Raw genomic sequence first — 27,915 nt, 5'->3', positions numbered from 1 at the left:
TTCGTCCCGTCGTTTCTTCCTGTAATGTAATTTATTATGACTGAAGATGCAGAATTTTCTGCCAGGCCCCTTCTAATAGGGTATAACAGACTCGTTAGAACTTTGACCACACGCCCTCTAGACGGACTACATGCCCTCTATCAAATCAAAACTGGAATTTTTCCTCAAAAAAAGGTTGTAAAAGTATGCTAGACATTTATAGAATAAATCATACCTAGTTTGATGTTTCTGTGACAAACAGTGAATTAGTTATTGATTTATACCGCTTTAAAATGGCATTTTATAGATTTTATGTATTTCTATCGTCAAAACTGGCATTTTTCCTCAAAACAAAGGTTGTAAAAGTATGCTAGACATTTATAGAATAAATCATACATCGTTTGATGTTTCTATGACAAACAGTGAATTAGTTATTGATTTATACTGCTTTAAATACCATTTTATAGATTTTAGGTATTTCTATCAAGTCAAAACTGGAATTTCTACTCAAAACAAAGGTCGTAAAAGTATGCTAGACATTTATAGAATACATCATATCTAGCTTGATGATTCTGTGACAACCAACTTTACCTCGGTAGCTAACGATACCTAGGACACCCGTAGACAGTGTACTTCGCCCACGCCTGTCGGGCACTGCTTTCCTGCAGTTCTGTTAACCACGAGGGCAGGTGATTGGCAGCCCGGAGCGAAGGACACTACTAACTTGTTAGCTAGCTAGGACTCTGGTAGACCATGTCCTTCGCCCCTGAAAAACTCAGATAATACTTTTATTTCCCTTTTGACACACATTTTAATCGCATAGACAATCAGGGGAAATCCCGAATATCAAGTATCACACAAGCGTGAAGATGGTGTGCTCGGGAACCAATGGGATGCTCGATAGGGGGCGTTTCTGTAGATGCATGAATAACTACATGTAAGGAACGCCCCGAATTGCGGGCCGCAATCACACACTATAATGTTTATGATGCATGGCACGTCCCCCCATTCAACATTATCACATTAGTTTAGAAAGTCTGTTGTCCTAGGTGGATAGCTTTAAAGGCGTCATAGACAGAATGGATAACTATAAACAACTTGTTTTTGGAGCAAAGCCGAAATGGACAGTGATTCTGTCAGCCACAGCATGCGGTGCAAGTGCCTTGGTCCTTTTGCTGAAATGGTTCGGACACCAACAGTCGTGGAAGAAAATTCAAGAGGCAAAAGTGCGAAGAGAAAAGTCGCTGCAACGAGCAGAGTATGCTGTCTGTCAGTTCAACGAGTCGGTAAGTTTGACTTTAGTTTAGCGAAAATTTGCTCTCGAGAACCCAAGGGTGGATTCTGCCTCTATGAATAGGCTAAGCGAAAGCTAGCTAACAACGAATGAACATTCAACACGGCTGATTAGTCAGACACAGCTGTGACTCGAACGTGCTGTCAGCCACTCTAGGACTATATCACAACTGATCTATTTCATGTCAAACTCACTCCAAGTTCATGTTCAAACCAGTTTTCACTTTGCCATGCATGCATCAAATGAAAAGAGGAGTAGGGGGTATTCAGAGGACCCCCTACACGACTTGCCCACTGACTGAGATAACATGACATTTCATTTCGATTTTCAGAAAGGGTAACTAGATAGATATCTGGTGGTATAGGCCTACCCAATGTTCATACTCTCCTTCTTTGAATCCCATGTCAGCACCCTGAGACAGACACCTCTCTCATCCTCTCACTGTCCCTGGCTGAGCTGTCCAAACAACTGAAGGATGGAACACTAACTCCACAAGCTGTGTTCCACTCATACATGGAAAAGGTAATGCACAATCCAATCAACACCCCCAGTATTCACATATAGCTTATACCAGCTATTTCTAATGTGCATTTTTTGGACTGCCTCATTTTTCTTTTAATAGTTTTGTTTTCATTGCAGGCATTGGTGACCTAGTTTTGTTCCCTAAGTCAGTGATCTTTGACGGGTCATATCCTACTCCTGCAATGTTTTCTGCAAACCATTAACTGACTTTAATGTATTTAAATTGATTGTCACAGCCGACAGCCTTGAAGGTCTATATGTTTACACTGAGTGTACAAAACATTAAGACCACCTTCCTAATGTCGAGTTGCACCCCCTTTTGCCCTCAGAACAGCCTCAGTTTGTTGGGGCATGGACTCTACAAGGTGTCAAAAGCGTTCCACAGGGATGCTGGTCATGTTGACTCTAATGCTTCCCACAGTTGTGTGGAAGTTGGCTTGATGACCTTTGGGTGGTGGACCTTTCTTGATACACATGGGAAACTGTTGAGCGTGAAAGCCCCAGCAGCGTTGCAGTTCTTGAGACAAACCAGTTTGCCTGGCACCTACTACCATACCCATTCAAAGGCACTTGAATCTTTTGTCTTGCCCCTTCACCCTGTGAATGGCACACATACACAATCCATGTCTCAATTGTCTCTATGCTTAAAAATCCTTCGTTAACCTGACTCCTCTTCATCTACACTGATTGAAGTGGATTTAACAAGGGACATCAATAAGAGATCATAGCTTTCACCTGGTCAGTCTGTCATGGAAAGAGCTGGTGTTTCTAATGTTTTGTACACAGTTTATGATGACATGCTTGAATCATTTCTGCAGTGTTTACAAAACAAATGCAGCTGTATTGTATAAAACAATGCATGTTGTTGTATTGAAGGCCTATCACCTATTAGGCAACATTTATTGTGGGGTGTGGTAATCAATCTAGCCTGGTCCCAGATCTGTTTGGGATCTGTTTGTGCTCTTGTTACCATGACCATAGGAGTTGACAACACAAACAGATCTGGGACCATGCTACTAGGCCTATCAATCTACTAAAGCAGTCCCATTGATTTCTCCCATGCTGTTTCCCCACAGACCTTGGAGGTGAATAGGAGACTGAACTGTTGCACTGAGGTCCTGCTGGAAAGTTGGGATCAGCTGGAGGATATTGACTCTCACAAGGATGGTCTCCTTTATGGGGTCCCTGTCAGTATCAAGGAAAATATTGGATACAAGGTAGTGTTGATTAGGTGTCATTTCAGTGTGTTTCATTGCCCTTTTCCCCTGTACCTAGGCCTAGTCCTGGACTAAAACACTTTTAAATGGAGATAGAGTATGCTTTTTAGAACTAGGCTTAATCTGTGTCCAGGAAGCTGCTCCACAGTAGGCCTGTCTGTAACATATGTTTGTTTGCTTCTAGTTGACTCTCTAATGACATAAGCCCAACCGGTAACATGGTTCTGGGTTCAGAGATTGTGCTTTTATACTTGAAAAAATATATAAATGCAACATGTAAAGTGTTGGTGCCATGTTTCATGAGCTGAAATAAGACATTGCATACATTTTCCATATGCACAAAACGATAATTTATTTCAAATTTTATGTACATATTTGTTTACATCCCTGTTAGTGAACATTTATTTTATGCCAAGATAATCCATCCACCTGACAGGTGTGGCCTATCAAGAAGCTGATTTAACAGCATGATCATTACACAGGTGCACCTTGTGCTGGGGACAATAAAAGGCTACTCTAAAATATGCAGTTGTCACATAACACAATGCCACAGATGTTTCAAGTTTTGAGGGAATGTGTATTTGGCATGCTGACTGCTGGAATGTCCACCAGAGTTGTTTCCAGAGAATGTAATGTTAATTTCTCTACCATAAGCCGCCTCCAACGTCGTTTTAGAGAATTTGTCAGGATGTCCAACCGGCCTCACAACCGCAGACCACACCAGCCCAGGACCTCCACATCTGGCTTCTTCACCTGCGGGATCATCTGAGACCAGCCACCCGGACAGCTGATGAAACTGAGGAGTATTTTTGTCTGTAATAAAGCCTTTTTTTAGGAAAAAAATCATTCTGATTAGCTGTGCCTGGCTCCCCATTGGGTGGGCCTATGTCCTCCCAGGCCCACCCATGGCTGCGCCCCTTCCCAGTCATGTGAAATCCATAGATTAGGGCCTAATTTATTTAAATTGACTGATTTCCTTATGAACTATAACTCAGTAAAATCATTGAAATTGGTTCATGTTGCGTTTAATATTTTTGTTCAGTATAGTTGAATCTCTCGTGACAGCATAGCCTAGTGGTTAGTGTTGGACTAGTAACTGAAAGGTTGCAAATTCAAATCCCTGAGCTGACAAGGTACAAATCTGAACAAGGCAGATAACCCACTGTTCTTAGGCCGTCATTGAAAATAAGAATTTATTCTTAACTGACTTGCCTAGTTAAATAAAGGTAAAATTAAAATAGCCCTACCGGTAACATGGTTCAGAGATGTTCACGTCTACTGAAATAGTATTTTTTTTTTTACATGAATGATTTTCTTGTTTTAGTTTTTCCTCCTGTTTTTGTGTTTAGGGTCATGACTCTACGTGTGGCGTAATCTGTAAATTGGACCTGCCTGCCACAGGGGACAGTGTGCTAGTTGAAGTGCTGAAGAGACAAGGCGCCATTCCCTTCGTCAAGACCAACGTGCCCCAAGGCCTGCAAAGGTAAATAGTTATTTTAGACTTGTGAATGCAACAAATGAGATTCAGAATATTATTTGGATACCAAACAATGTCAACTGGTGACTGATCGCCACATTCACTTGAACTACATTGACATACTGTAGTAGGTGAGACGTGCCAGTTGCACCACAGTATGCCATGTCATTTAGTGCAAGAGCTTTGACTTGAGGAATGTGTGGATGTGGTGCTCGTTGAAGCCCTAAGACCAGGCTAGTCCACACCCAGAGTAAAGCTGGTTGGTCATGCCATGTGTCATGTTAGCAAGCAGTCCTTTAAATATGTCCTAAAAATAAGTTTATTGTCCTCATTTCCAGCTTTGACTGTGGTAACCCTATCTATGGGCTGACTCTGAACCCCCACAACCCCCAGAAGACGTCAGGGGGCTCGTCGGGCGGGGAAGGGGCGCTGATCGGAGGAGGGGGCTCGGTTCTGGGCATAGGGTCCGACATCGGGGGCAGCATCCGCATCCCATCATCCTTCTGTGGGATCTGTGGCTTCAAGCCCACGGCCAACAGGCTGAGGTGGGTGGGTGTGTTATTGGGTCTGTTACTCTTAGTATGTCTGTCAGTGTTCCTTAGTGTTTCTATCAAATGCATCTGTTAGTGAATTGGTGTATCTCATGGTGACTTGGCCTAACATGTTATCTTTTACAATGCTCATAACCTTGAGCACAGTTCAAAGAAAGAGTACATCACAAGACTCCCAGGCTTGGTTAGATATTGACTGACTTTCTCTGTTCCTTTTGTTGTTTTTTAGTTTGCGAGGTGCTAGCTCCTGTATCCGGGGCCAAAAGTCAGGTACGGCTCAAACATGTAACTTTTATCCCTGCTCATGCATAGTAAATAAATTGATAACATTTTACTTGACCCCTCTGTCAGTTCTTCATAAGGTCTACAAAAAATAATTTTTAAAAGAAAAGTGAGCGCTGCTTTGATACGGCGGAAAATATAGTAATTATTTCCAAAGGGTGCTTAATGCATTATATACAGTAGCTCTGGTATAGTAACGACATGGTAACTAATGGTATTGTTAGCTTTTAGTGACTGACTTTCTACTGTCACGATGACACAAGTTGTTTGTGTTGTGCTTGTTCCAGTGTTGTCGTCCCTTGGGCCCATGGCAAGAGACGTAGACAGCCTGGCTCTCTGTATGCATGCTCTGCTCTGTGACCACATGTTCATCCTGGACCCCACGGTACCACCCATCCCATTCAACCAACAGGTGGGTTCTCTATCATAGGGAGAAGTTGCCCCCAGATGCTGGTCTTGGGTCAGTTTTGCATTTTCCCCACGAATGGTTAGGAAAGTGGGAGATAGAAACTTCACCCTGGAGCCTTTTATCATATATGTATCATTAGCTAGGTTTCCATCCACTTGGCGACAGATTTTCATGTGAATCGTGTAAAATCTGTATAAGAACAATACGTGCATTTTCCCCACCAGAGATTTGTTTACATCAAATTGACTTGTTGTGGATAAAAGGCTGTGTGTGGTGACGTAGTGCACATAACTACCTTTTGCGGTTAAATTCCCATGTACCGAATAAAAACATTTTTTTTATTTCTTTAACCTTTTATTTAACTAGGCAAGTCAGTTAAGAAAAAAATATTATTTACAATGACGGCCAACCAAAAGGCCTCATGCGGGGGCTGGGTATATCAAATGTATTTGTCACATACACATGGTTAGCAGGTGTTTATGCAAGTGTAGCGAAATGCTTGTGCTTCTAGTTCCAACCAGGCAGTAATATCTAACATGTAATCTACCAATTCCACAACAACTACCTTATACACACAAGTGTAAAGGAATGAATACGAATATGTACATACAAATATATAAATGAGTGATGGCCGAACGGCACAGGCAAGATGTAATAGATGGTATGGAGTACAGTAAATACATATGAGATGAGTATTGTAGGGTATGAAAACATATAAAGCAGCATTGTTTAAGGTGGCTAGTGATACATTACATCAGGATGGCAAGATGCAGTAGATGGTATAGAGTACAGTATATACATATGAGATGAATAATGTAGCTTATGTAAATATTATCTAATATAAATAATATAAAGTGGCATGTGATAAATTGATTACATCAATTTTCCCATTATTAAAGTGGCTTGAGTTGAGTCAGTATGTTGGCAGCAGCCACTCAATGTTAGTGATGGCTGTTTAACAGTCTGATGGCCTTGAGATAGAAGCTGTTTTTCAGTCTCTCGGTTCCAGCTTTGATGCACCTGTACTGACCTCACCTTCTGGATGTTAGCGGGGTGAACAGGCAGTGGCTCGGGTGGCTGTTGTCCTTGATGATCGTTTTGGCCTTCCTGTGACATCGAGTGGTGTAGGTGTCCTGGAGGGCAGGTAGTTTGCACCCGGTGATGCGTTGTGCAGACCTCACTACCCTCTGGAGAGCCTTCCGGTTATGGGCGGAGCAGCTGCCGTACCAGGCGGTGATACAGCCCGACAGGATGCTCTCGATTGTGCATCTGTAAAAGTTTGTGTATTTTTGGTGACAAGACAAATTTCTTCAGCCTCCTGAGGTTGAAGAGGCGCTGCTGCGCCTTCTTCACCACGCTGTCTGTGTGGGTGGACCATTTCAGTTTGTCCGTGATGTGTACGCTGAGGAACTTAAAACTCTCCACCCTCTCCACTACTGTCCCGTCAATGTAGATAGGGGGCTGCTCCCTCTGCTGTTTCCTGAAGTCCACGATCATCTCTTTTGTTTTGTTGACATTGAGTGCGAGGTTATTTTCCTGACACCACACTCCGAGGGCCGTCTGGTCGTTGTTGGTAATCAAGCCTACCACTGTAGTGTCGTCTGCAAACTTGATGATTGAGTTGGTGGCGTGCATGGCCACACAGTCGTGGGTGAACAGGGAGTACAGGAGAGGGCTGAGAACGCACCCTTGTGGGGACCCAGTGTTGAGGATCAGCGGGGTGGAGATGTTGTTACCTACCCTCACCACCTGGGGGCGGCCCGTCAGGAAGTCCAGGACCCAGGGTCTCGAGCTTAATGACGAGTTTGGAGGGTACTATGGTGTTAAATGCTGAGCTGTAATCGATGAACAGCATTCTTACATAGGTATTCCATATGGGTTAGGGCAGTGTGCAGTGTGATGGCGATTGCGTCGTCTGTGGACCTATTGGGGCGGTAAGCAAATTGGAGTGGGTCTAGGGTGTCAGGTAGGGTGGAGGTGATATGGTCCTTGACTAGTCTCTCAAAGCACTTCATGATGACGGAAGTGAGTGCTACAGGGCAGTAGTCATTTAGCTCAGTTACTTTAGCTTTCTTGGGAACAGGAACAATGGTGGCCCTCTTGAAGCATGTGGGGACAGCAGACTGGGATAAGAATTGATTGAATATGTCCGTAAGCACACCAGCCAGTTGGTCAGCGCGTGCTCTGAGGACGCGGCCGGGGATGCCGTCTGGGCCTGCAGCCTTGCGAGGGTTAACACGTTTAAATGTTTTACTCACGTTGGCTGCAGTGAAGGAGTGACCGCAGGTTTCAGTAGCGGGTCGTGTTAGTGGCACTGTATTGTCCTCAAAGCGAGCAAAAAACTGGTTCAGTCTGTCTGGGAGCAAGGCATCGTGATCTGCGACGGGGCTGATTTATTTTTATTTTTTTTGTAGTCCGTGATTGACTGTAGACCCTGCAACATACCTCTTGTGTCTGAGCCGTTAAATTGCGACTCCACTTTGTCTCTGTACTGACACTTAGCTTGTTTGATTGCCTTGCGGAGGGAAAAGCTTCATTGTTTATATTCGGTCATGTTTCCGGTCACTTTGCCCTGATTAAAAGCAGTGATTGCGCGTTCAGTTTTGCGCGAATGCTGCCATTAATCCACGGTTTCTGGTTGGGGAATGTTTTAATAGACGCTGTTGGTACGACTTCACTGATGCACTTGTTAATGAACTCGCACACCGAGTCAGCGTATTCGTCAATGTTGTTGTTCGCAGAAATGCGGAACATATCCCAGTCCACGTGATCGAAGCAATCTTTAAGCGTGGAATCCGATTGGTCGGACCAGCGTTGAACAGACCTGAGGGCGGGAGCTTCCTGTTTTAGTTTGTGTCTATAGGCTGGGAGCAACAAAATGGAGTCGTGGTCAGCTTTTCCAAAGGGAGGGCGGGGGAGGGCCTTATATGCATCGCGGAAGTTAGATTAACAATGATCCAGGGTTTTACCTGCCCTGGTAGCACAACCGATATGCTGATAGAATTTGGGGAGCCTTGTTTTCAGATTAGCCATGTTAAAATCCCTGGCTACAATAAATGCAGCCTCAGGATATGTGGTTTCCAGTTTAAATAGAGTCGAATGAAGTTCGTTCAGGGCCATCGATGGGTCTGCTTGGGGGGGGATATACATGGCTGTGATTATAATCGAAGAGAATTCTCTTGGTAGATAATGCGGTCGGCATTTGATAGTGAGGAATTCTAAGTCGGGTGAACAAAATGACTTGAGTTCATAACTTGTTGTTATGATCACACCACGTCTCGTTAATCATAAGGCATACACCCCCGCCCTTCTTCTTACCAGAGAGATGCTTGTTTCTGTCGGTGCGATGCGTGAAGAAACCAGGTGGCTGTACCGACTCAGATGGCGTGTCTCGAGTGAGCCATGTTTCTGTGAAACAAAGAACGTTACAGTCTCTGATGTCTCTCTGGAATGCTGCCCTTGCTCGGATTTCGTCTACCTTGTTTATCAAGAGACTCGACATTGGCGAGTAGTATACTCGGGAGCGGTGCGTGTTGTGCCTGTCTACGGAGCCTGACCAGAAGACCGCTCCGTCTGCCCCTTCTGCGGCGCCGTTGTTTTTGGCTAGCCGGCTGGGATCCGATCCATTGTCCTGGGTGGTAGGCCAAACAGAGGATCCGCTTCTGGAAAGTCGTATTCCTGGTCGTAATGTTGGTGAGTTGACGTTGCTCTTATATCTAATAGTTCCTCCCGACTGTATGTAGTAAAACCTAAGATTACCTGGGGTAACAATGTAAGAAATAACACATAAAAACTGCATAGGTTCCTAGGAATGCGAAGTGAGGCGGCCATCTTTGTCGGCACCGGAACTGACTATATCTATCTATCTATCTATCTATCTATCTATCTATCTATCTATCTATCTATCTATCTATCTATCTATCTATCTATCTATCTATCTATCTATCTATCTATCTATCTATCTATCTATCTATCTATAAAATTAGGACTAGAGACAACACTACATAGAGACCTAAGGCAGCAACACATGACAACACAACATGGTAGCAGCACAAAACATGGTACAAACATTATTGGGCACAGACAACAGCACAAAGTGCAAGAAGGTAGAGACAACAATACATGACACAAAGCAGCCACAACTGTCAGTACGAGTGTCCATGATTTGAGTCTTTGAATGAAGCGATTGAGATACAACTTTCCAGTTTGTGTTTGTTGCTGCTCATTCCAGTCGCTAGCTGCAGCGAACTGAAAAGAGGAGCGGCCCAGGGATGTGTGTGCTTTGGGTACCTTTAGCAAAAGGTGACTGGCAGAACGGGTGTTGTATGTGGCGGATGAGGACTGCAGTAGATACAGTTGAAGTCGGAAGTTTACATACACCTTAGCCAAATACATATTAAGTATTAACTCAGTTTTTCACAATTCCTGACATTTAATCCGAGTAAAAAAAAAAAACACTGTTTTAGGTCAGTTAGGATCACCACTCTGGCATAACGTGACATTTTCTAACGCTCCCATAGGCTTCTCAGAAGGCGCCAGAACGATGAATGGTGACTTTGCAGGCCATGGCTGAAAAACAGTAGTGCATTTGGATAGTGGTCGATCTGAGAACAATGAGACTGAGGCGCGTGCACGAGCCGACACCATGTTTTTATTTTTTGGTCTTTGAACGAAAACAGGGTTTCCCGGTCGGAATATTATCGCTTTTTTACGAGAAAAGTCGTATAAAAATTGAGTTTAAACAGCGTTTGACATGCTTCAAAGTACGGTAATGGAATATTTTGAAAATTTGTCACGAAACGTGTCGGGCGCGTCACCCTTCTTTACCTTTGGGATAGTGTCTTGAACGCACGAACAAAACGCCGCTATTTGGATATAACTATGGATTATTTTGAACCAAACCAACATTTGTTATTGAAGTAGAGGTCCTGGGAGTGCATTCTGACGAAGAACAGCAAAGGTAATCCAATTTTTCTTATAGTAAATCTGAGTTTGGTGAGTACCAAACTTGGTGGGTGTCTAAATAGCTAGCCTGTGATGGCCGGGCTATCTACTCAGAATATTGCAAAATGTGCTTTCACCGAAAAGCTATTTTAAAATCGGACACCGCGATTGCATAAAGGAGTTCTGTATCTATAATTCTTGTTGTTTTTTTGTGAACGTTTATCATGAGTAATTTAGTAAATTCACCGGAAGTGTTCGGTGGGAATGCTAGTCACATGCTAGTCACATGCTAATATAAAAAGCTGGTTTTTGATATAAATATGAACTTGATTGAACAAAACATGCATGTATTGTATAACATAATGTCCTAGGAGTGTCATCTGATGAAGATCATCAAAGGTTAGTGCTGCATTTAGCTGTGGTTTTGTTTTTTGTGACATTATATGCTAGCTTGAAAAATGGGTGTCTGATTATTTCTGGCTGGGTACTCTGCTGACATAATCTAATGTTTTGCTTTCGTTGTAAAGCCTTTTTGAAATCGGACAGTGTGGTTAGATTAAGATACTTTTGCAAAAGCTCTTGACCTTCAATAATGCACTATCTTGAATGAACCATTCAATAAGGTGATTACACAATGGCTGCAGAGATATTTTATAGCAAAGATCCACCCCCTTTTGACATGACAAACCACAGATAGTTAGGAACGGTTCACAAAGAAAGACTGTTTACTTTAGAGAGGAGTATCTAGATAGCATTCGCTATAAATTATCGTTCAGTTTGATCCCTAATGACGAGGTTCTAATCTCGTCCCTGGTACTTCATAGAACAAAAACACCATTTCATCCAATGGCAACTCTAGATACTCCCATCTCAAGCAAACCCCCTCTTGACCCCACTCCTGGACAGGCTCACTGGGGGGAGTGAACCTCTATGCCATATACTATCACAGGATAAGTGCGAGATCTAAGAGAGGACATACAATGTTCCCAGACACTGCCATAAACCTCCCCACAAAATATAACCCCTACTCAAACAACGTTGTGCCTTACCTCTATCGTAAGATTAAAACATATGTTACAACTTTCTCCTTTCTTTCGGCTTCACACTTATGAAATGTCTACTACTTTAAAAGTACCATGTAAATCGCCAAATTTATAAAATACTTCAACTCTTTTCAACTAAAAAACACATTTTGGTGGGTACTACTCTATCGCAATCACCTATCCGCTCATTATAATTCATTAGATTTAGGTAACTGTCTCTTCCTTGATTCAGTTATTTAAATACAACTCCCATTCTCTATGTCCTCTCAGCAGGCCATTTAAACAACAGACAGCGTACATTACTGAATTCGCCTCGCTATTATTTTGAATGCATTCGTCTTTCAATTTAAATTAAACAAGCTATCAGAACGTCGGTTTATATCTTAAACAAACACTAACAACCGTATCTTTTCCAGGCAAAACATACCAACAGTTGAATGACAATCAGCAACTCAAATTTAAATCCACTGATGCATAGTCTTGGAAACGAACCCGAGTCTCCCGCGTGGTAGACAAGAATTCTACCACTGGACCACCAACGCTATTGCTTAGGGTTGCAATTTCGGTGGTTTTGTCCTACTCGGTCACAATGTTTACAGGGAGCCTTACCTTCTCGGGCGGAATGTCCTGTCTTATTGCAATTCAAACACTCTATCGTCTGGTTCCATCCATTTTCCACTCTCCCTGTTTCCCCCTTTCTCTTTCTTCTTCTGACAATCTCGGTTTTTATGGCCTGTTTTGTTAATGTTTACAGGTTGCCTCACAATCCCTTGCATAATGCCCTGACTTCTGACAGTTGAAACATGTATTTTCATTATTCCTATCCACATTTATTTTTCTTAAACAGTTACCCCGATAGTTACTGTTTGATGCTCTAACTCAACCGGTTCACTCTTTTTACAGTCGCGGTGATTATGACCTACTTTATTGCAGTGTTTACACGGTGCCTCACAATCTCTAGCGAAATGACCCGGTTTGTTACAGTTAAAGCATCTATCTCCCCCTTTCTTTCGACTGTCTCTATCCACTTTTCTCGAGTTCCTCCCTTTCTCTACCTCTATCCACTTTCTCAATAAGTTTGCTAAATACTGTCCTCCTTTCTGTGTTTCTGTGGGGGCCTTGGGAGTCCTCTCCGTCTGAGAGGATTTACTACTCATGTTCGTTCAATTACTATTGTTATTATGCTTCTCCTCACAATCTATGTGTGCGTTCTATTACTCTCTATGTGTGTGTTTTCTACCGTTATTATCCTTAACCTATGTTGAAAAATACATACTGTTAATATTTCCTAGAATTTTAGAATAATTATTTGTATGAATCCTGATATATTATTTAGATCTCACACGTATACAACCATAAGTTATACTCATTTTAACTGTTCAATATATCTCTCACACGCAAATAATTATCTTATTCTGTCTGCCGTTATTCAAAAACTTCTGTGTGTATTCCTTACCTACTGTTAATTTCCTCTAGGATCTTAGAATAATTATTTTTATGACTTTTAATAGATTATTAGGTCTCACATGTATAAAACGATAAGCTATTTACCAGAGGTTGTAAGGCCCTGGTCAACAGCCCATTTTTCCGTTGTTCCTTATGGCTTTTGACTGATCAATATATCTACCTCACACGCAATTATCTTCTTACCCCCGTGGAAATTTCCAATGAGTATTCATTCTATTTGCCTTCTATGTGTATGTGCTTCTACTCTCTTACTCAATTGCTACCGTCTTTTTCTAATGTATATTCTCACAATCTATGTACATGTCTTCTTTCCGCTAGTTTACAGTGGTAAATACCTCGTCATTATGGCTTGTATAATATATCCTTGATCAGGTTTAATAACAAATCGTTCTCTTAGATCTCAATATTAGCTAGTTTACACTGGTAGTGCAGATACCCTATGTCATTTCGGACAAAGTCACTGAGGACTTAACCATTCCTAGGTGGCTTCTACTCCCAGTTCCTATCTTCCAATTGCATAGAATACTACCTTTATCAGGGTTCTCTACACAACATTCTAAAGAGAGGTCACCAGCTTAGAATGCGCAGTCAGATCTAGAGATCAATGTCCAAACCACACAAGAATCATTCAAATATTTCTCTGAATGTAGCCTAGATGTCAATTCCCCAAATCCGTGAATAAAGACTTACTGACCTTCGTCTTGTAGGCTTGGAAAAGCAATGTAGGTTGGATCCCGTCACCGTCTCTGTCGACCTTTAGATATTTACCGGCCTGTTATGGAACCCCAATTTCAGGGGGTGCACTGTTTCCGGCGTGTTACCTTAGGAAGACAGGGACAGATTTTGGGAATAAATCCCTTTACAGTAACCAATAGAGTCAGAGTCCCGAGTGTGGGAACCAACAGTCTGTCCCACGGTTGGGTAAAGAAGGTTCGTAGTAAACAAAGCATGCAGGAGTCATGAGGTAAATAGCAAAATGCGCAAGAAAAAAACAAAATGTATAACCATTTGGGGGTAGCCATTGTAAGTTCAGAGTCACTCGCCCCAGCAGTGTGTGTGTGCTGGATGCGAGAGAAGGCTCGGGAGAGAGGTGGGAGTGTGGTGAGGGTACCTGTACCAGGAAGGGGGAGACAGGCGAGGACAGACGGGGAACAGATCGCCAGGTGGAATCCAAGCAGCGGGCAACGGGAGTCCCACTTGGGAGAAGCTTTTATTTCTGGAGGCATATTTATTGTAGAAAATGCCAGTGGATGGTCTTTAAACAGCAGGAGGGGGCTTCAAAGGGGACTCCTGCCACTTGTTGGGCCCAAAGGCATCGACACCTTTCACTTCACACCTCGGTGCTAATTGAAGTTGTCTGGTCTGTCCTTGCGAGCCTGGCAGCCTTAACTCAGCATTCAGTCCCCATAAAGTAAAATCTATCATTGTAATGTACTTTCTTCTTGGTGTTCAAAATAGCATCAGACCTAACACTACTTACTCAGTTCCAGATTGGATGGTGTCCTCAGGTCTCTGCTGTTTGTTTGCCAGAGCACCCTCTGTATAGCTTGGAAAAAGGAAACCTTGGTAGTAGTAATCTCTCCTGGTAATTTTGGCCAAAATTAGGTTGTAGGTTTGGAGTTTTAACCTGGAGCGAAGGCCATGTGGAAAAATCCAAGTTTATCTAACTCCAAATCTTTCCTTTTTGTAAAAAAACATGTTGAAAAATGTGAGAGCTCACATGCAGCTCTCTCTCGCTCGCTCTCGCTCGCTCTCGCTCTCTCTTGCTCTCTCTCGCTCTCTCTCGCTCTCTCTTGCTCTGATGCTACCAAGTTAAATGGGTTTCCATTGTATTTTCCTCACGCAAAACATTGCATTATATAGTGAGTGTACCCACTCTGGTATTGGCATGTGAAGGGTCTGATGGCTGGACCATTTTTTTTGTTGTTGGGTAGACTGGTCAAAATTGACACATTTTTTTCATATAAAAATAAAACAATGAAAATGTGACATGGCCTGCGGCCCATGGGGCTGTTAAGATTTGTTTGAAAGATTTTTGCACACGTTCTCTGTTGTACTAAGCGAAAATGAGCCTTTCTCTGATCAGTGGGCAATGACCGCCCCCCCTTACCAAGATGTGCCAGCCCAGTTTTCTGATAGACTGAGGTCACGCAGACGCATTCAACGTCTAATGTGGCATTAGCAAAGAGACCTGCTCGGACTCTGTAATCAGTTAGACAGCCAAGATCCTGGATCGTAAAAAACAGAAAGGGTGCCTACAAACGTAGAAAGAGCAACTTCTACATTGTCACCTCACACAAAACGTCCTGTTCTTGGGAGGGCTAAAACCATCATTTGACCGAACAGTAAAGTGCGTTGTCCTCATGATTCCTGTAATGAAAGTGTCTGCCCTGCCACTGTGCCCTCGCGGGGGCCTGCTGCTGTGATGACCAAGCCATTATCCTCTTCCCCCAATGCGCTCTGATCGCTTAAAATTTCAAAATGCAATTTCAGGAAAAGCACAGCTTTGGAAGCTTCGTCCACTTGTCCCTGTCAAAGAGGAGGGTGTCAGTTTTTTGTAGGCTATTTGGCTATTGGCAGGGCATAGGCCTCATGGGTAGTAACCTACCACTGCAAAGGACATTCAATTTACTGTTGGATGAATACATGGCTACTAGCAGTGGGTATTATATTTAGAGTTGGCGATGTGGGCTGGCGTGGATAAAATGCCAGGGTTAAATTCTTGTCCCAGTCTGCCCCTGGGCATGTGCGCACTAGCCAACAGCTAGCAGATACACTGAGTGTTCAAAACATTAAGAACACCTTCCTAATATTGAGTTGCACCCCCCCTTTGCCCTCAGAACAGCCTCAATTCATTGGGGTATGGACTCTACAAGGTGTCAACTGTTCCACAGGGATGCTTGCCCATGTTGACTCCAATACTTCCCACAGTTGTCAAGATGGCTGGTTGTCCTTTGGGTGGTGGACCATTCTTGATGCACACGGGAAACTGAGCGTGAAAAACCCAGCAGCGTTGCAGTTCTTGACACAAACCGGTGCGCCTGGCAACTACTACCATACCCTGTTCAAAGGCACTTAAATCATTTGTCTTGCCCCTTCACCCTGTGAATGGCACACCATACACAATGCATGTCTCAAGGCTTTAAAATCCTTCTTTAACCTCTTCATCTACAGCAGTGGTCACCAACCTTTTCTGAGTCAAGATCACTTTGAGTCCAAAAGCAAGTCGAGATCTATCTCTTTGATAAAAAAAAGTATGTGTATGCATATATGCTTAAAAAACACGCCTATGCAACAAACTATTAAAAACACTTATGTAGCATTGAGGTTTGTGCAGTATTCCATAGCCAATATGCAGTGGCAATGTACTGGGCCTATGCTTGAATTCCCCTGCCAATATTGTTCTTCTCAGACCATTTTGAAATTATATTTCAAAATTTTTGGTATATGATCACACTGGTAATAATTTCTCACTGCCCTTCCGCTCCCCCTCCCTCCGCTGATAAAAGGGGAAAGTTTTCCTTCCAGCTGATGGCGAAACTCAAGTCGTACTGCATTATTTCTGCCTGTTACTCATAGGACCAGAGAAAGTTAAATATGCCTAGATTTAAAAAAAGACAAAAGCAGATAATAACAATGCAAGCTTATCGAAACACTTTGCTGTACTCATTCATTGAAGCTGCAGTGCTGGTTGTAGTGTGAGTGGAAGTGTCCATTTTGACCAGTCTGCCCAACAACAAAAAAAATGGTCCAGCCATCAAACCCTGCACATGCCAATACCAGAGTGGGTACACTCGCTATATAACGCAACACACCTTTTATAGCTTATAAAAGTGTTGAACAAAGTGTGGCATAACAACCTAAACACTTTTATAAAAACAGTAACTCTTTACACTATTCATTGAGTCTCTCTAGTCATGGCTTAATTTTTTTAAATCTCACAGTATCAACTTTTCTGTGCGCCTGTGGCTTGTTTTTACAGTCTGGCTCGAGGAAACTGCAGACACCGTGAACTGAGCTATCTGATTGGCCAGCAGTAGGCCTATAGGTGCGCTTGATTTGCTCTCTGGGCCTGCCGCGTATGCAGAGTTCTACCTCAGACACATGAAATGGGTCAAAATGGGAACACGTTGCCTTCCTGACCCGAGGGCTGCTGAATCAAGTGCACCTAACGCTAACAGCGCTAAACGAAAAAATAAATAGGAAATGTTTGGTGATCGACTACGATTTGCCTAGTCGATTGCAATCGACCGGTTGGACAAGTGACATAAATAATGGATCATAGCTTTCATCTGGTCAGTCTATGTCCTAGAGAGAGCAGGTGTTCTTAGTCTACATGATGAGATTATTATGGACAAGAGAGCAACAATATTTGTATTTGTCAAATGGCAGCCACGCATCGATCATCATGTCACCAGAATAAGACCCTCGATATTTATTGGAAAGGAGCATCAAGCTCATCACCTTGCACTTTCACCCCCCTGTGAAGTTCATCGTAACTTATTTCATCTGTTGTCTAATAAACTGCATGCTTTCCTGACGAGTCGTATTGGGAGGACCACACGTCATCGCTTGGCTCCAAGTTTACGCCCATATGATGGTTATGCGCTTACACCGACATTTCTTGCATTATTCATTTTAAAGACACAAAAAGATCCCACCTTGTCTAGCATATTTTGCTTTGTTGACATTTGGAAAGTTTAGTGACAAATTATCCGTGCCCATCGGGCCTGTCACAAAAATGTACTTTACTCGTATAAAGAGGTTGGATGGAAACCTGATTTGTGGTCCAATAGATATCCCTAAAGAATATAATGGTAGATCCATATTTTTTTATTATTATTATACTGAAGAAAATATAAATGGAAAAATTAATTCATTTAAGGAAAATACTCCATTTCAATAAATTAATTAGGCCCTAATCTATGGATTTTGCATGACAGTGAATCCAGATATGCATTTGTTGGTCACAGATATCTTTTAAAAAAAACAGTCAGTATCTGGTGTGACCACCATTTGCCTCATTCAGCGTGACACATCTCCTTCGCGTAGAGTTGATCAGGCTGTTGATTTGTGGAATGTTGTCCCACTCCTCTTCAGTAGCTGTTCGAGGTGATTGTGATGGATGAATGGCACGACAAAGGGCCTCAGGATCTCATCATGGTATCTCTGTGCATTCAAATTGCCATTGATAAAATGCAATTGTGTTCATTGTCCGTAGCTTATGCCTGCCCATACCATAACCCCACCACCACCATGGGGCATTCTGTTCACAACATTGACATCAGCAAATCGCTTGCCCACACAACGCCATACACGTGGTCTGGAGTTGAGGCCGGTTGGACATACTGCTAAATTCTCCAAAATGACAGAGGTGGCTTATGATAATTGAATGTTAATTTCTCTATCTGGCAACAGCTCTGGAGGACATTCTGCAGTCAGCATGCCAATTGCTCGCTCCCTCAACTTCAGACATCTGTGGCATTGTGTTGTGTGACTAGGGCTGTTGCGGTGACCGTATTACCGCCACGCCGGCGGTCACGAGTCATGAAGGCAGTCAAATTCCACTTGACTGTTTAGTTACGGTAACTAGGCTTCTCCAAGCTCTGATGCTGCTGATGGTTATTTGTAACTTACCAAACTTGCTAACTGCCAGTTACTCGGCACCCTATTGTCCCTTTAATCACGCTGACATCAATGCAAATGTATTTGAAAATCTAATCGAACACTTTGAGAGCCCATGAGCTCATGTTGCGCAACATTTCAATAGGCTATGCAATTGCGCGTGAAAACAGAGTTATGGCCTCTACTGAAAAGAGGAGGATCAGCTTTCTATAGGCTAGTGCTACTATATTTATTTTTTTAACTTAAATATAAGCAATGTGCTTAATATTAGTTAACACAGGATTATAGCCATCCTGGCTGGCATGAAAATAAACCACAGGGAAAGTGTCAGTTTCTTTTTTGATAATGGTGTTTTTGGAACATTTGCTCTTATAGTCTACTACCATGTGCGCATTGCTACACTTACGATGTGAAGAAATGGCCTAATAGTTTATCAACATTTTTAAGCTGAATGTTCTCATCTGTTGTCAGCCACATTGCGTTAAAGTTTTTTTGATGCTAGTGGTTATATTAATTTGGGATCTATCGCATCACACAACTGTCCCAGACCTATGTTTGGAATATTTATTTATTTATTGTACAGATATTTATTTATTGTGATCAACTTTTGTACTATGGGGGATAGTAGATTGACATAGGCTAGTGCTTTTGCTGTTCATTAGGCCTACTCATCTTGTTGGCTGACGAAAAGTTCTTCCAATATCTTCAATATGCACCTTGGAATTGGATAAGGATGCGTGCAGTTGCCTCCCTGATGTGTCTGCATTTGTAGCCTGTGAGAAAGACCTGATCGTGTGAGTGAGATGAGCGGTGCTTCGGAGCAGGCAGCATTTAGGGAGAAGGGCTGAAATGTTTTTTTTTTTTCGGGGTGTATTATGGCCACACAAAGGGGATGCCACTGGGAAATTCGAGGCATTATCAAGTGCTTCTCAAATTGTGAATGAGAGACTGGCAGTGTGCACAGCCTGCACAAAAAAAAACAAAGCAGAGCTCATGCCTTTTTTTAAGAAACTTTTTTTCAAATCATCATTGGAGTTGCATCATGCAGCCTTACAATGTATTAAACATCAAAACATATAGCCCAACATTTGTAGAACAAACCCTAAATTAAGCGCATAGGAGTACCTATTTCTTAACTGCATTAGCGCACTCCCTCGTCGTTTTGAGAAAATATCCTATTTTATTCAGCTTTGTTCACTTGTATTCTTCATTATATAAAATAATGCCACTGAATACTAAGCAAATCTTGTCTGCTAAATGAACTCGTGTAGCCCACAGTCAGATCAGGACCAAACATAAGGACAACCCACTGTATGCCATTCTGTTCTGAAGTAGACTACATTTTCTTCATATCATGCTTCTTTAGACCTGTCTAAAACAAATAATGGATGGATGTGTGGAAGCCAGGAGATGTTAAATGTGTTTGCTAATTAACCGTCAATTACAGTGAGACCGACACTTATTTGCTTGACAATCACCGGGTGACGAAATTTTGTGACTCCCCCCCCCCCCACAGCCTTATGTGTGACAACTGCACATTTTAGAGTGGCCTTTTATTGTTCCCAGCACAAGGTTCACCTGTGCAATGGTCATGCTGTTTAATCAGCTTCTTGATTTGCCACACCAGTCATGTGGATGGATTATCTTGGCAAAGGAGAAATGCTCATTACCGGGATGTAAACTAATTTGTGCACAACTTTTGTTTGGTGCTGATGGAACAGTTCCGTTATCTTTTATTTTAGCTCATGAAACATGGGACCAGCACTTTACATGTTGCGTTTATATTTCTGTTCAGTGTATATATATTACCATTATATTTTGTGATAGAAAGATTTTCCATCTGTTATGTTCTCCTCCAGGTATACCAGAGCTCCAAGCCCCTGAGGATTGGTTACTATGAGAATGACGGCTATGCCATGCCCTCTCCAAGCATGAGCCGAGCCCTGAGGGAGACCAAGGCGTTGCTGGAGAAAGCAGGGCACACGGTGAGTACCCCCCCAGCCCCAGTCTCATCTATTTGTGATAATCCAGATCAGAGCTTGGTTGAACACTGATCAGACAGTGTTGACTTGGACTGCTGAATGACAGAAACATAAAAATAAGCATCATTAGTTTATAATTTGATCGATGACTGTATTGATATGTAATTGCATTCCTTTCTCTCCCTCCACCCCTCCATCTTTCGTGCTCTCCCTCCACCACACCCCATCTCTCTCTCTCTGTCTCTCTCTCTATCTAGTTGGTTTCCTTCAGTCCCCCAAGGCTGATCTATGCCATTCATGAGCTGGGTATCAGGGGTCTCTTAGGCGACGGATGCACTACCTTGCTTAGCAACCTGTGAGTCAAATTTCCCTGGGTTGTGTTCAGTAAGGCACACCGTAGCAAAATATTTAGAAACGGAAAAACAAAAATGTGTTTCTCATTAGACAAGTCCATGTTGGTGGGCTCCCGAGTAGCGCAGCAGTCTAAGGCGCTGCGTCGCAGTGCTTGAGGCGTCACTACAGACACAGCCTGGATTCAAACCAGAGTATCACAACCGTCTGTGATTGGTAGTCCCATAGGGCGGAGCACAATTGGCCCAGCATCGTCTGGGTTTGGCCGGTGTAGGCCGTCATTGTAAATAAGAATTTGTTCTTAACCGACTTACCTAGTTAAATAAAAATGTTGTTCCCTGTTTCAACCTGTTTACTTCCATTTTGGGCCTAATGAACATGACCCTGGTAATCACAACGAGTTTAGCAAAACTACCCCAATGAACCCTGGGAGTGAAATGAACTATCCAGTAAACAAAAATATGTTGTCAATGAAAGAAACTCTGTTTTGTGTGTTATTTCAGGAAAGGGGGTCCTGTCGACCCGTGTCTCAGGGTTCAGATTATCCCCTACAGTCTGCCTCGCACTGTGAAGAAAATCCTCTCCGTTCTCCTCAAGCCTATAGTAAGTGAAGGGGAAGGTTAAAACAGTGACGTAGGAGCTGGAGAAACCATTCCCCCGCCCAATGACTCCTTCACAGTTATGCGTCATTGTAATTCCTGTTAAGGAGTGCATCTTTCTACTTCATATTCAATTGATGACACTGTAGCATCAATGCTTTTATTCTATTACTTGTTTTGATTATATTCCACAGGCATTTTTCAATTCCAAATACTTTCTGGGGGTTTAAGGAAATTCAGTAAAGAGACATAGGGGTCATACATCCGCCAAATTGACGTGCACCTGCCCTCAGGAGTTAACAGGGGTGTGAAGAGTAGTTTGCATTTGGTCTAAAGTGCTGGAGAATTTGGTCGACTGGGAATACTTCTGACATGGTTTCCTCCCTCAGTTTCCCCGCATCGCTGCCTCTCTGGATAGCCTGCGTGGAGTTGGGTGAGCTATCTGATCAGCCCTGTTCTCCAGGTTTCTATCAGTAACAGTGTTTATGAAATACAGAAGTAACCATAATTAATTACTCCATTTCCTTTTTCACCAGCTCTGTGCAAGACCTGTGGAGACATCACGCGGATGTGGAAGTAGGTAAACATTTGGTAATCGGTGTGGTTCACATATCAGTCTAGAGGTCAGCGAAGTGACTGCCGTATGCATTATATTTTACAGTGACGGCTGCAGCAGAAGCAAAGTCTTTTGTAGGCGACTCATGCGTGTGCACAATTTTATTTTTGATTGCGTAGGCCATATTAATATTATTTCACACCTTGATATCTCTGTCTATTAAAAATGATCTGTGTTGCATTCCATTGAACAAGTCACAGACAATATTATGTTTGTGTATATACAGTGAATTCAGGAAAGTATTCAGACCCCTCAACTTTTTCCACATTTTGTTATGTTAGAGCCTTATTCTAAAATGGTTTAAATAATACTTTTTTTCCTCAATCTACACACAACACCCCATAATGACAAAGCGAAAATACATTTTTAGACATTTTTGCTAATTTATATATATTTTTTAAAACTACTTATTTACATAAGTATTCAGACCCTTTGAAATTGAGCTCAGGTGCATCCTGTTTCCATTGATCATCCTTGAGAAGTTTGTTCAACTTGATTGGAGTCCACCTGTGGTAAATTCAATTGATTGGGCATGATGTGGAAAGGCACACACCTGTGTATATAACGTCCCACATTTGAAAGTGCATGTCAAAGCAAAAACTAAGCCATTAGGTCGAAGGAACTGTCCATAGAGCTCCGAGATAGGATTGTGTTGAGGCACAAATCTGGGGAAGGGTACCAAACAATGTCTGCAGAGTTGAAGGTCCCCAAGAACACAATGCCCTCCTTTCTTAAACGGAAAAAGTTTAGAACCATCAAGACTTCCTAGAGCTGGCCGCCCGGCCAAACTGAGCAATCGGGGGAGAAGGGCCTTGGTCAGGGAGAATCAAGATTCTCTGGTATGATGAAACAAAAATTGAAATCTTTGGCCTGAATGCGAATTGTCACATCTGGAGGAAACCTGGCACCATTCTTACGGTTAAGCATGATGGTGGCAGCATCATGCTGTGGGGATGTTTTTCAGTGGCAGGGACTGGGAGACTAGTCTGGATCGAGGGAAAGATGAACAGAGCGCAGTACAGAGAGATCCTTGATGAAAACCTGCTCCAGAGCGCTCAGGACCTTAGACTGGGGTGAGGTTCACCTTCCAACAGGACAACGACACTAAGCACACAGCCAAGACAACACAGGAGTGGCTTCGGGACAAGTCTCTGAATGTCCCTGAGTGGCCAAGCCAGAGCCAGGACTTGAACCCGAACGAACATTTCTGTGGAGACATGAAAATAGCTGTGCAGCGACGCTCCCCATCCAACCTGACAGAGCTTGAGAGGATCTGCAGAGAAGAATGGGAGATACTCCACAAATACAGGTGTGTCAAGCTTGTAGCATCAAACCCAAGACGACTCGAGGCTGTAAGCGCTGCCAAAGGTGCTTCAAATCACATTTTATTATTCACATGCGCCGAATACAGCCGGTGTAGACCTTACAGTGAAATGCTTACTTACGAGCCCCTAACCAACAATGCAGTTTTAAAAATACGGATAAGAATAAGAAATAAAAGTAACAAGTAGCAGCAATAAAATAACAATTGTGAGACTATACAGGGGGGTACCGGTACAGAGTCAATGTGCGGGGGCACCGGTTAGTAATGAGGCTTTATACAGGGGGTACCGGTACAGAGTCAATGTGCGGGGGCACACGTTAGTTGAGGTAGTATGTACACTACCATTCAAAAGTTTGAAGTCACATATAAATTTCCTTGTTTTTGAAAGAAAAGCAAAAAAAATATTGTCCATTTTAAATAACATCAAATTGATCAGAAATACAGTGTAGACATTGTTAAGGATGTAAATTGAAGCTGGAAACGGCAGATTTGTTTTTGATATTTTAACGGAATATCTACATGGGCGTACAGAGGCCCATTATCAGCAACCACCACTCCTGTGTTCCAATGGCACATTGTGTTAGCCTTTTAAAATGGTACACTTGGATTAGCTAATTGATCATTAGAAAACCCTTTTGCAATTATGTTAGCACAGCTGAAAACTGTTGTTCTGATTAAAGAAGCAATAAAACTGGCCTTTAGACTTGTTGAGTATCTTGAGTATCAGCATTTGTGGGTTCGATTACAGGCTCAAAATGGCCTGAAACTCGTCAGTCTATTCTTTTTCTGGGAAATGAAGGCTATTCCAAGCGAGAGATTGCCAAGAAACTGAAGATCTCGTACAACGCTGCGTACTACTCCCTTCACAGAACAGCGCAAACTGGCTCTAACCAGAATAGAAAGAGTGGAAGGCCCCTGTGCACAACTGAGCAAGAGGACAATTACATTAGCGTGTCTAGTTTGAGAAACAGGCGCCTCACAAGTGCTCAACTGGCAGCTTCATTAAATAGTACCCGCAAAGCACCAGTCTCAACGTCAACAGTGAAGAGGCGACTCCGAGATGCTGGCCTTCTAGGCAGAGTTGCAAAGAAAATGCCATATCTGACTGGCCAATAAAAAGAAAAGATGGGCAAAAGAACACAGACACTGGACAGAGGAACTCTGCCTAGAAGGCCAGCATCCAGGAGTCGCCTCTTCACTGTTGACGTTGACTGGTGTTTTGCTGGTACTATTTGATGAAGCTGCCAGTTGAGGACTTGTGAGGCGCCTGTTTCTCAAACTAGGCACTCTAATGTACTTTGTGCACAAATTTGTTTACATCCCTATTAGTGAGGATTTCTCTATTGCCAAGATAATCCATCCACCTGACAGGTGTGACATATCAAGAAGCTGATTAAACCGCAGGATCATTACACAGGTGCACCTTGTGCTGGGGACAATAAAAGTCCACCAGAGTTGTTGCCAGATAATGTTCATTTCTGTACCATAAGCTGCTTCCAATGTTTAAGAGAATTTAGCAGTATTTCCAACCTGCAGACCACGTGTATGGCGTCGTGTGGGCGAGTGGTTTGCTGACGTGAACAGAGTGCTCCATGGTGGCAGTGGGGTTATGGTATGGGCAGGCATAAGCTACGGACGATGAACACAATTGCATTTTATCAATGGCAATTTGAATGCTTAGTGATACCGTGACGAAGTCCTGAGGCCCCTTGTCGTGCCATTCATTCGCCGCCATCCCCTCATGTTTCAGCATGATAATGCTTGGCACCATGTCGCAAGGATCTGTACACAATTCCTGGAAGCTGAAAATGTCCCAGTTCTTCCATGGCCTGAATACTCACCAGGCATGTCACCCGTTGAGCATGTTTGGGATGCTCTGGATCGATGTGTACGACAGCGTGTTCCAATATCCAGCATCTTCGCACAGCCATTGCAGAGAAGTTGGACAACATTCCACAGGCCATAATCAACAGCCTGATCAACTCTATGTGAAGGAGATGTGTCGTGCTGCATGAGGCAAATGGTGGTTTTCTGATCCACGCCACTACCTTTTTATTAAGGTATCTGAGACCAACAGATGTATATCTGTATTCCCAGTCGTGTGAAATCCATATATTAGGGCCTAATGAATTTATTTCAGTTGACTGATTTCCTCATGAACTGTAACTCAGTAGAATAAATGCAATTGTTGCATTTTATATTTTTGTTCTGTATAACACATCTAGCTTTGGTGAGAAGGCTGTGAGCGTCAATGTTCTGAGGGAAATGTTGCTCTATCTGTTCTCTAAGGACTACATGCATGAGGTGATTGCAGAGTGGAGGAGGTGTGAGCTGGATGTGCTGCTGTGTCCCATGATTGGTCCAGCCTACATCCATAACTACCCTGGCCAGCTTATCAGTATGTACCCATCTCTCCTCTCTCTGTGGCCAGCTCACCAGTATGTACCCATCTCTCCTCTCTCTGTGGCAAGCTTACCAGTATGTACCCATCTCTCCTCTCTCTGTGGCCAGCTCACCAGTATGTACCCATCTCTCCTCTCTCTCTGGCAAGCTTACCAGTATGTACCCATCTCTCCTCTCTCTGTGGCCAGCTCACCAGTATGTACCCATCTCTCCTCTCTCTGTGGCCAGCTCACCAGTATGTACCCATCTCTCCTCTCTCTCTGGCAAATTAACACCTTATGAAATGGGGTTTTGGTTTGTCTTTTATAGCATAGGAAGTTAACTGTTTTTGCTTAGAGTTGATTTTGTGTTGTCCAAGGCCACTTGTATAATTTACTTAGGAGTCACTCAAAGATTTTTCTTAACCTTTTGGGGGTTTTAGACTTTTCATTTGACTTAATCATGCTATGTTTTCCAATGCGTAACAAGATGGTGTGATTAAGTTGTTTCTCCTCTCCATCTCTCTTTCCAGGTACAATCACCTACACCTTTATCTACAATCTCCTTAACTTCCCTGCTGGGGTGGTTCCTGTCTCCACGGTTACAGCAGAGGATGAGGAAGAACTCAGGCACTACAAGGGAAACTATGGGGACGTCTGGGACAAGCTCTACAAAAAGGTAGTTGGAGTCAAACTCTTCCTCCTAAAATATTTACAGTACATTTAGCCCTTTCCAAACATATTTACATCTTGACTTGAAGTGGCCATTCTACCCATTGCAGATGGCACAACCTGTATCCTAAGCACATGATACAAGACTATGGTCTCATAATTGTTCAATAATGTATGTCTTCATGTAGCTACTGACCTGTGAATCTTAGGCTGCAGTTCCACATGTAACCAGTAGATGGAGGTCCTGGTTGTTGTGTTGCAGAGATCAGATCACTGGGCCCATGTTCAAAAAGCGTCTCAGAGAACAAGTGCTGATTATAGGATCAGTTTTGCCTTTTAGATTACTAGGGATGGACTGTGGGCAACTTCCTAGATCAGCACTCCTACTCTGATGTAATGATTTGAGTACAGGCCCTGATCTGCACATCATTGGTTGGGACTAACGTTTTTGGGATGCTGTGTGTCTACAGGCAGTCACTGGTGGAGAGGGGCTTCCTGTGGCTGTCCAGTGTGTGGCCCTGCCCTGGCAGGATGAGCTCTGTCTGCGATTCATGAGAGAGGTTGAGATGCTGGTCAGAGAGGATAAGAAATGAGAGGTCGACGGAGAGGGAGAGAATGGTAACGGTGACCTGTTTGATCAAGCAGTTAAAACATGTATGTACATAAATGTTACTGGTTTTTAGAAGTAGTAAAAATTCAATATAACATTGTTCTTGTGATGCGAGGTAATCCTAAATGTCTAAGAAAGCAGATTGGAGTGAAGACCGATCCAAGTGCACTGAGAAACACTAAGGCTTGTTCTTGGCTGCTATCAGCGCACCAGACCTTTAAATAGGAATTCATCAGTAATTTAACTACATGGGAAGAAATATTTTCTTACACGCTCAAGGAAGTTGAAAAATTATGTTTTACCTCAGTAGATTAACCCCCCCCCCCCAACATATGCATTTATCATTATATAGGAAAATGAGTTTGACTTCTACCTATGACTCTACTAATAGCTACTTTATTGAAGAAAAATGTCCTTTCTATGCCTGTGATATGTGGTTGTCCCACCTAGCTATCTTAAGATGAATGCACTAACTGTAAGTCGCTCTGGATAAGTGTCTGCTAAATGACTAAAATGTAATTGTCTGTTTTTTGTATCTCAAATTAAACAATTATTTAATATAGCCCTCTA

The 27,915-nt window shown here is 42.8% G+C and overlaps 1 protein-coding gene and 1 long non-coding RNA gene across 2 annotated transcripts; one reads left to right on the top strand and one right to left on the bottom strand.

Annotated features, from left to right (window-relative positions):
• Nucleotides 1–231: 231 nt before the first annotated feature.
• On the top strand, nucleotides 232–27,915 carry LOC115151581 (vitamin D3 hydroxylase-associated protein). Its single transcript, XM_029695629.1, has 15 exons — nucleotides 232–1,265; nucleotides 1,682–1,795; nucleotides 2,872–3,012; nucleotides 4,362–4,495; nucleotides 4,828–5,034; nucleotides 5,270–5,310; nucleotides 5,610–5,734; nucleotides 20,670–20,795; nucleotides 21,050–21,147; nucleotides 21,647–21,746; nucleotides 22,132–22,175; nucleotides 22,279–22,318; nucleotides 25,972–26,080; nucleotides 26,597–26,742; nucleotides 27,206–27,915. The coding sequence occupies exons 1-15, from the start codon at nucleotides 1,059–1,061 to the stop codon at nucleotides 27,326–27,328; spliced, it is 1,755 nt and encodes a 584-aa protein (XP_029551489.1). The 5' UTR covers nucleotides 232–1,058; the 3' UTR covers nucleotides 27,329–27,915.
• On the bottom strand, nucleotides 12,611–12,805 carry LOC115151583 (uncharacterized). The gene is made up of 2 exons (XR_003867327.1): nucleotides 12,774–12,805; nucleotides 12,611–12,715 (listed from the first exon to the last, which is right to left on the bottom strand). It is a non-coding gene; the product is annotated as an uncharacterized LOC115151583 (long non-coding RNA).

Source organism: Salmo trutta, chromosome 17 (genome assembly GCF_901001165.1).
Source record: "Salmo trutta chromosome 17, fSalTru1.1, whole genome shotgun sequence".
Classification (NCBI taxonomy): domain Eukaryota; kingdom Metazoa; phylum Chordata; class Actinopteri; order Salmoniformes; family Salmonidae; genus Salmo; species Salmo trutta.
Note: the sequence above shows the minus strand (reverse complement) of the source record. Positions and strands in the feature narration are given on the sequence as shown.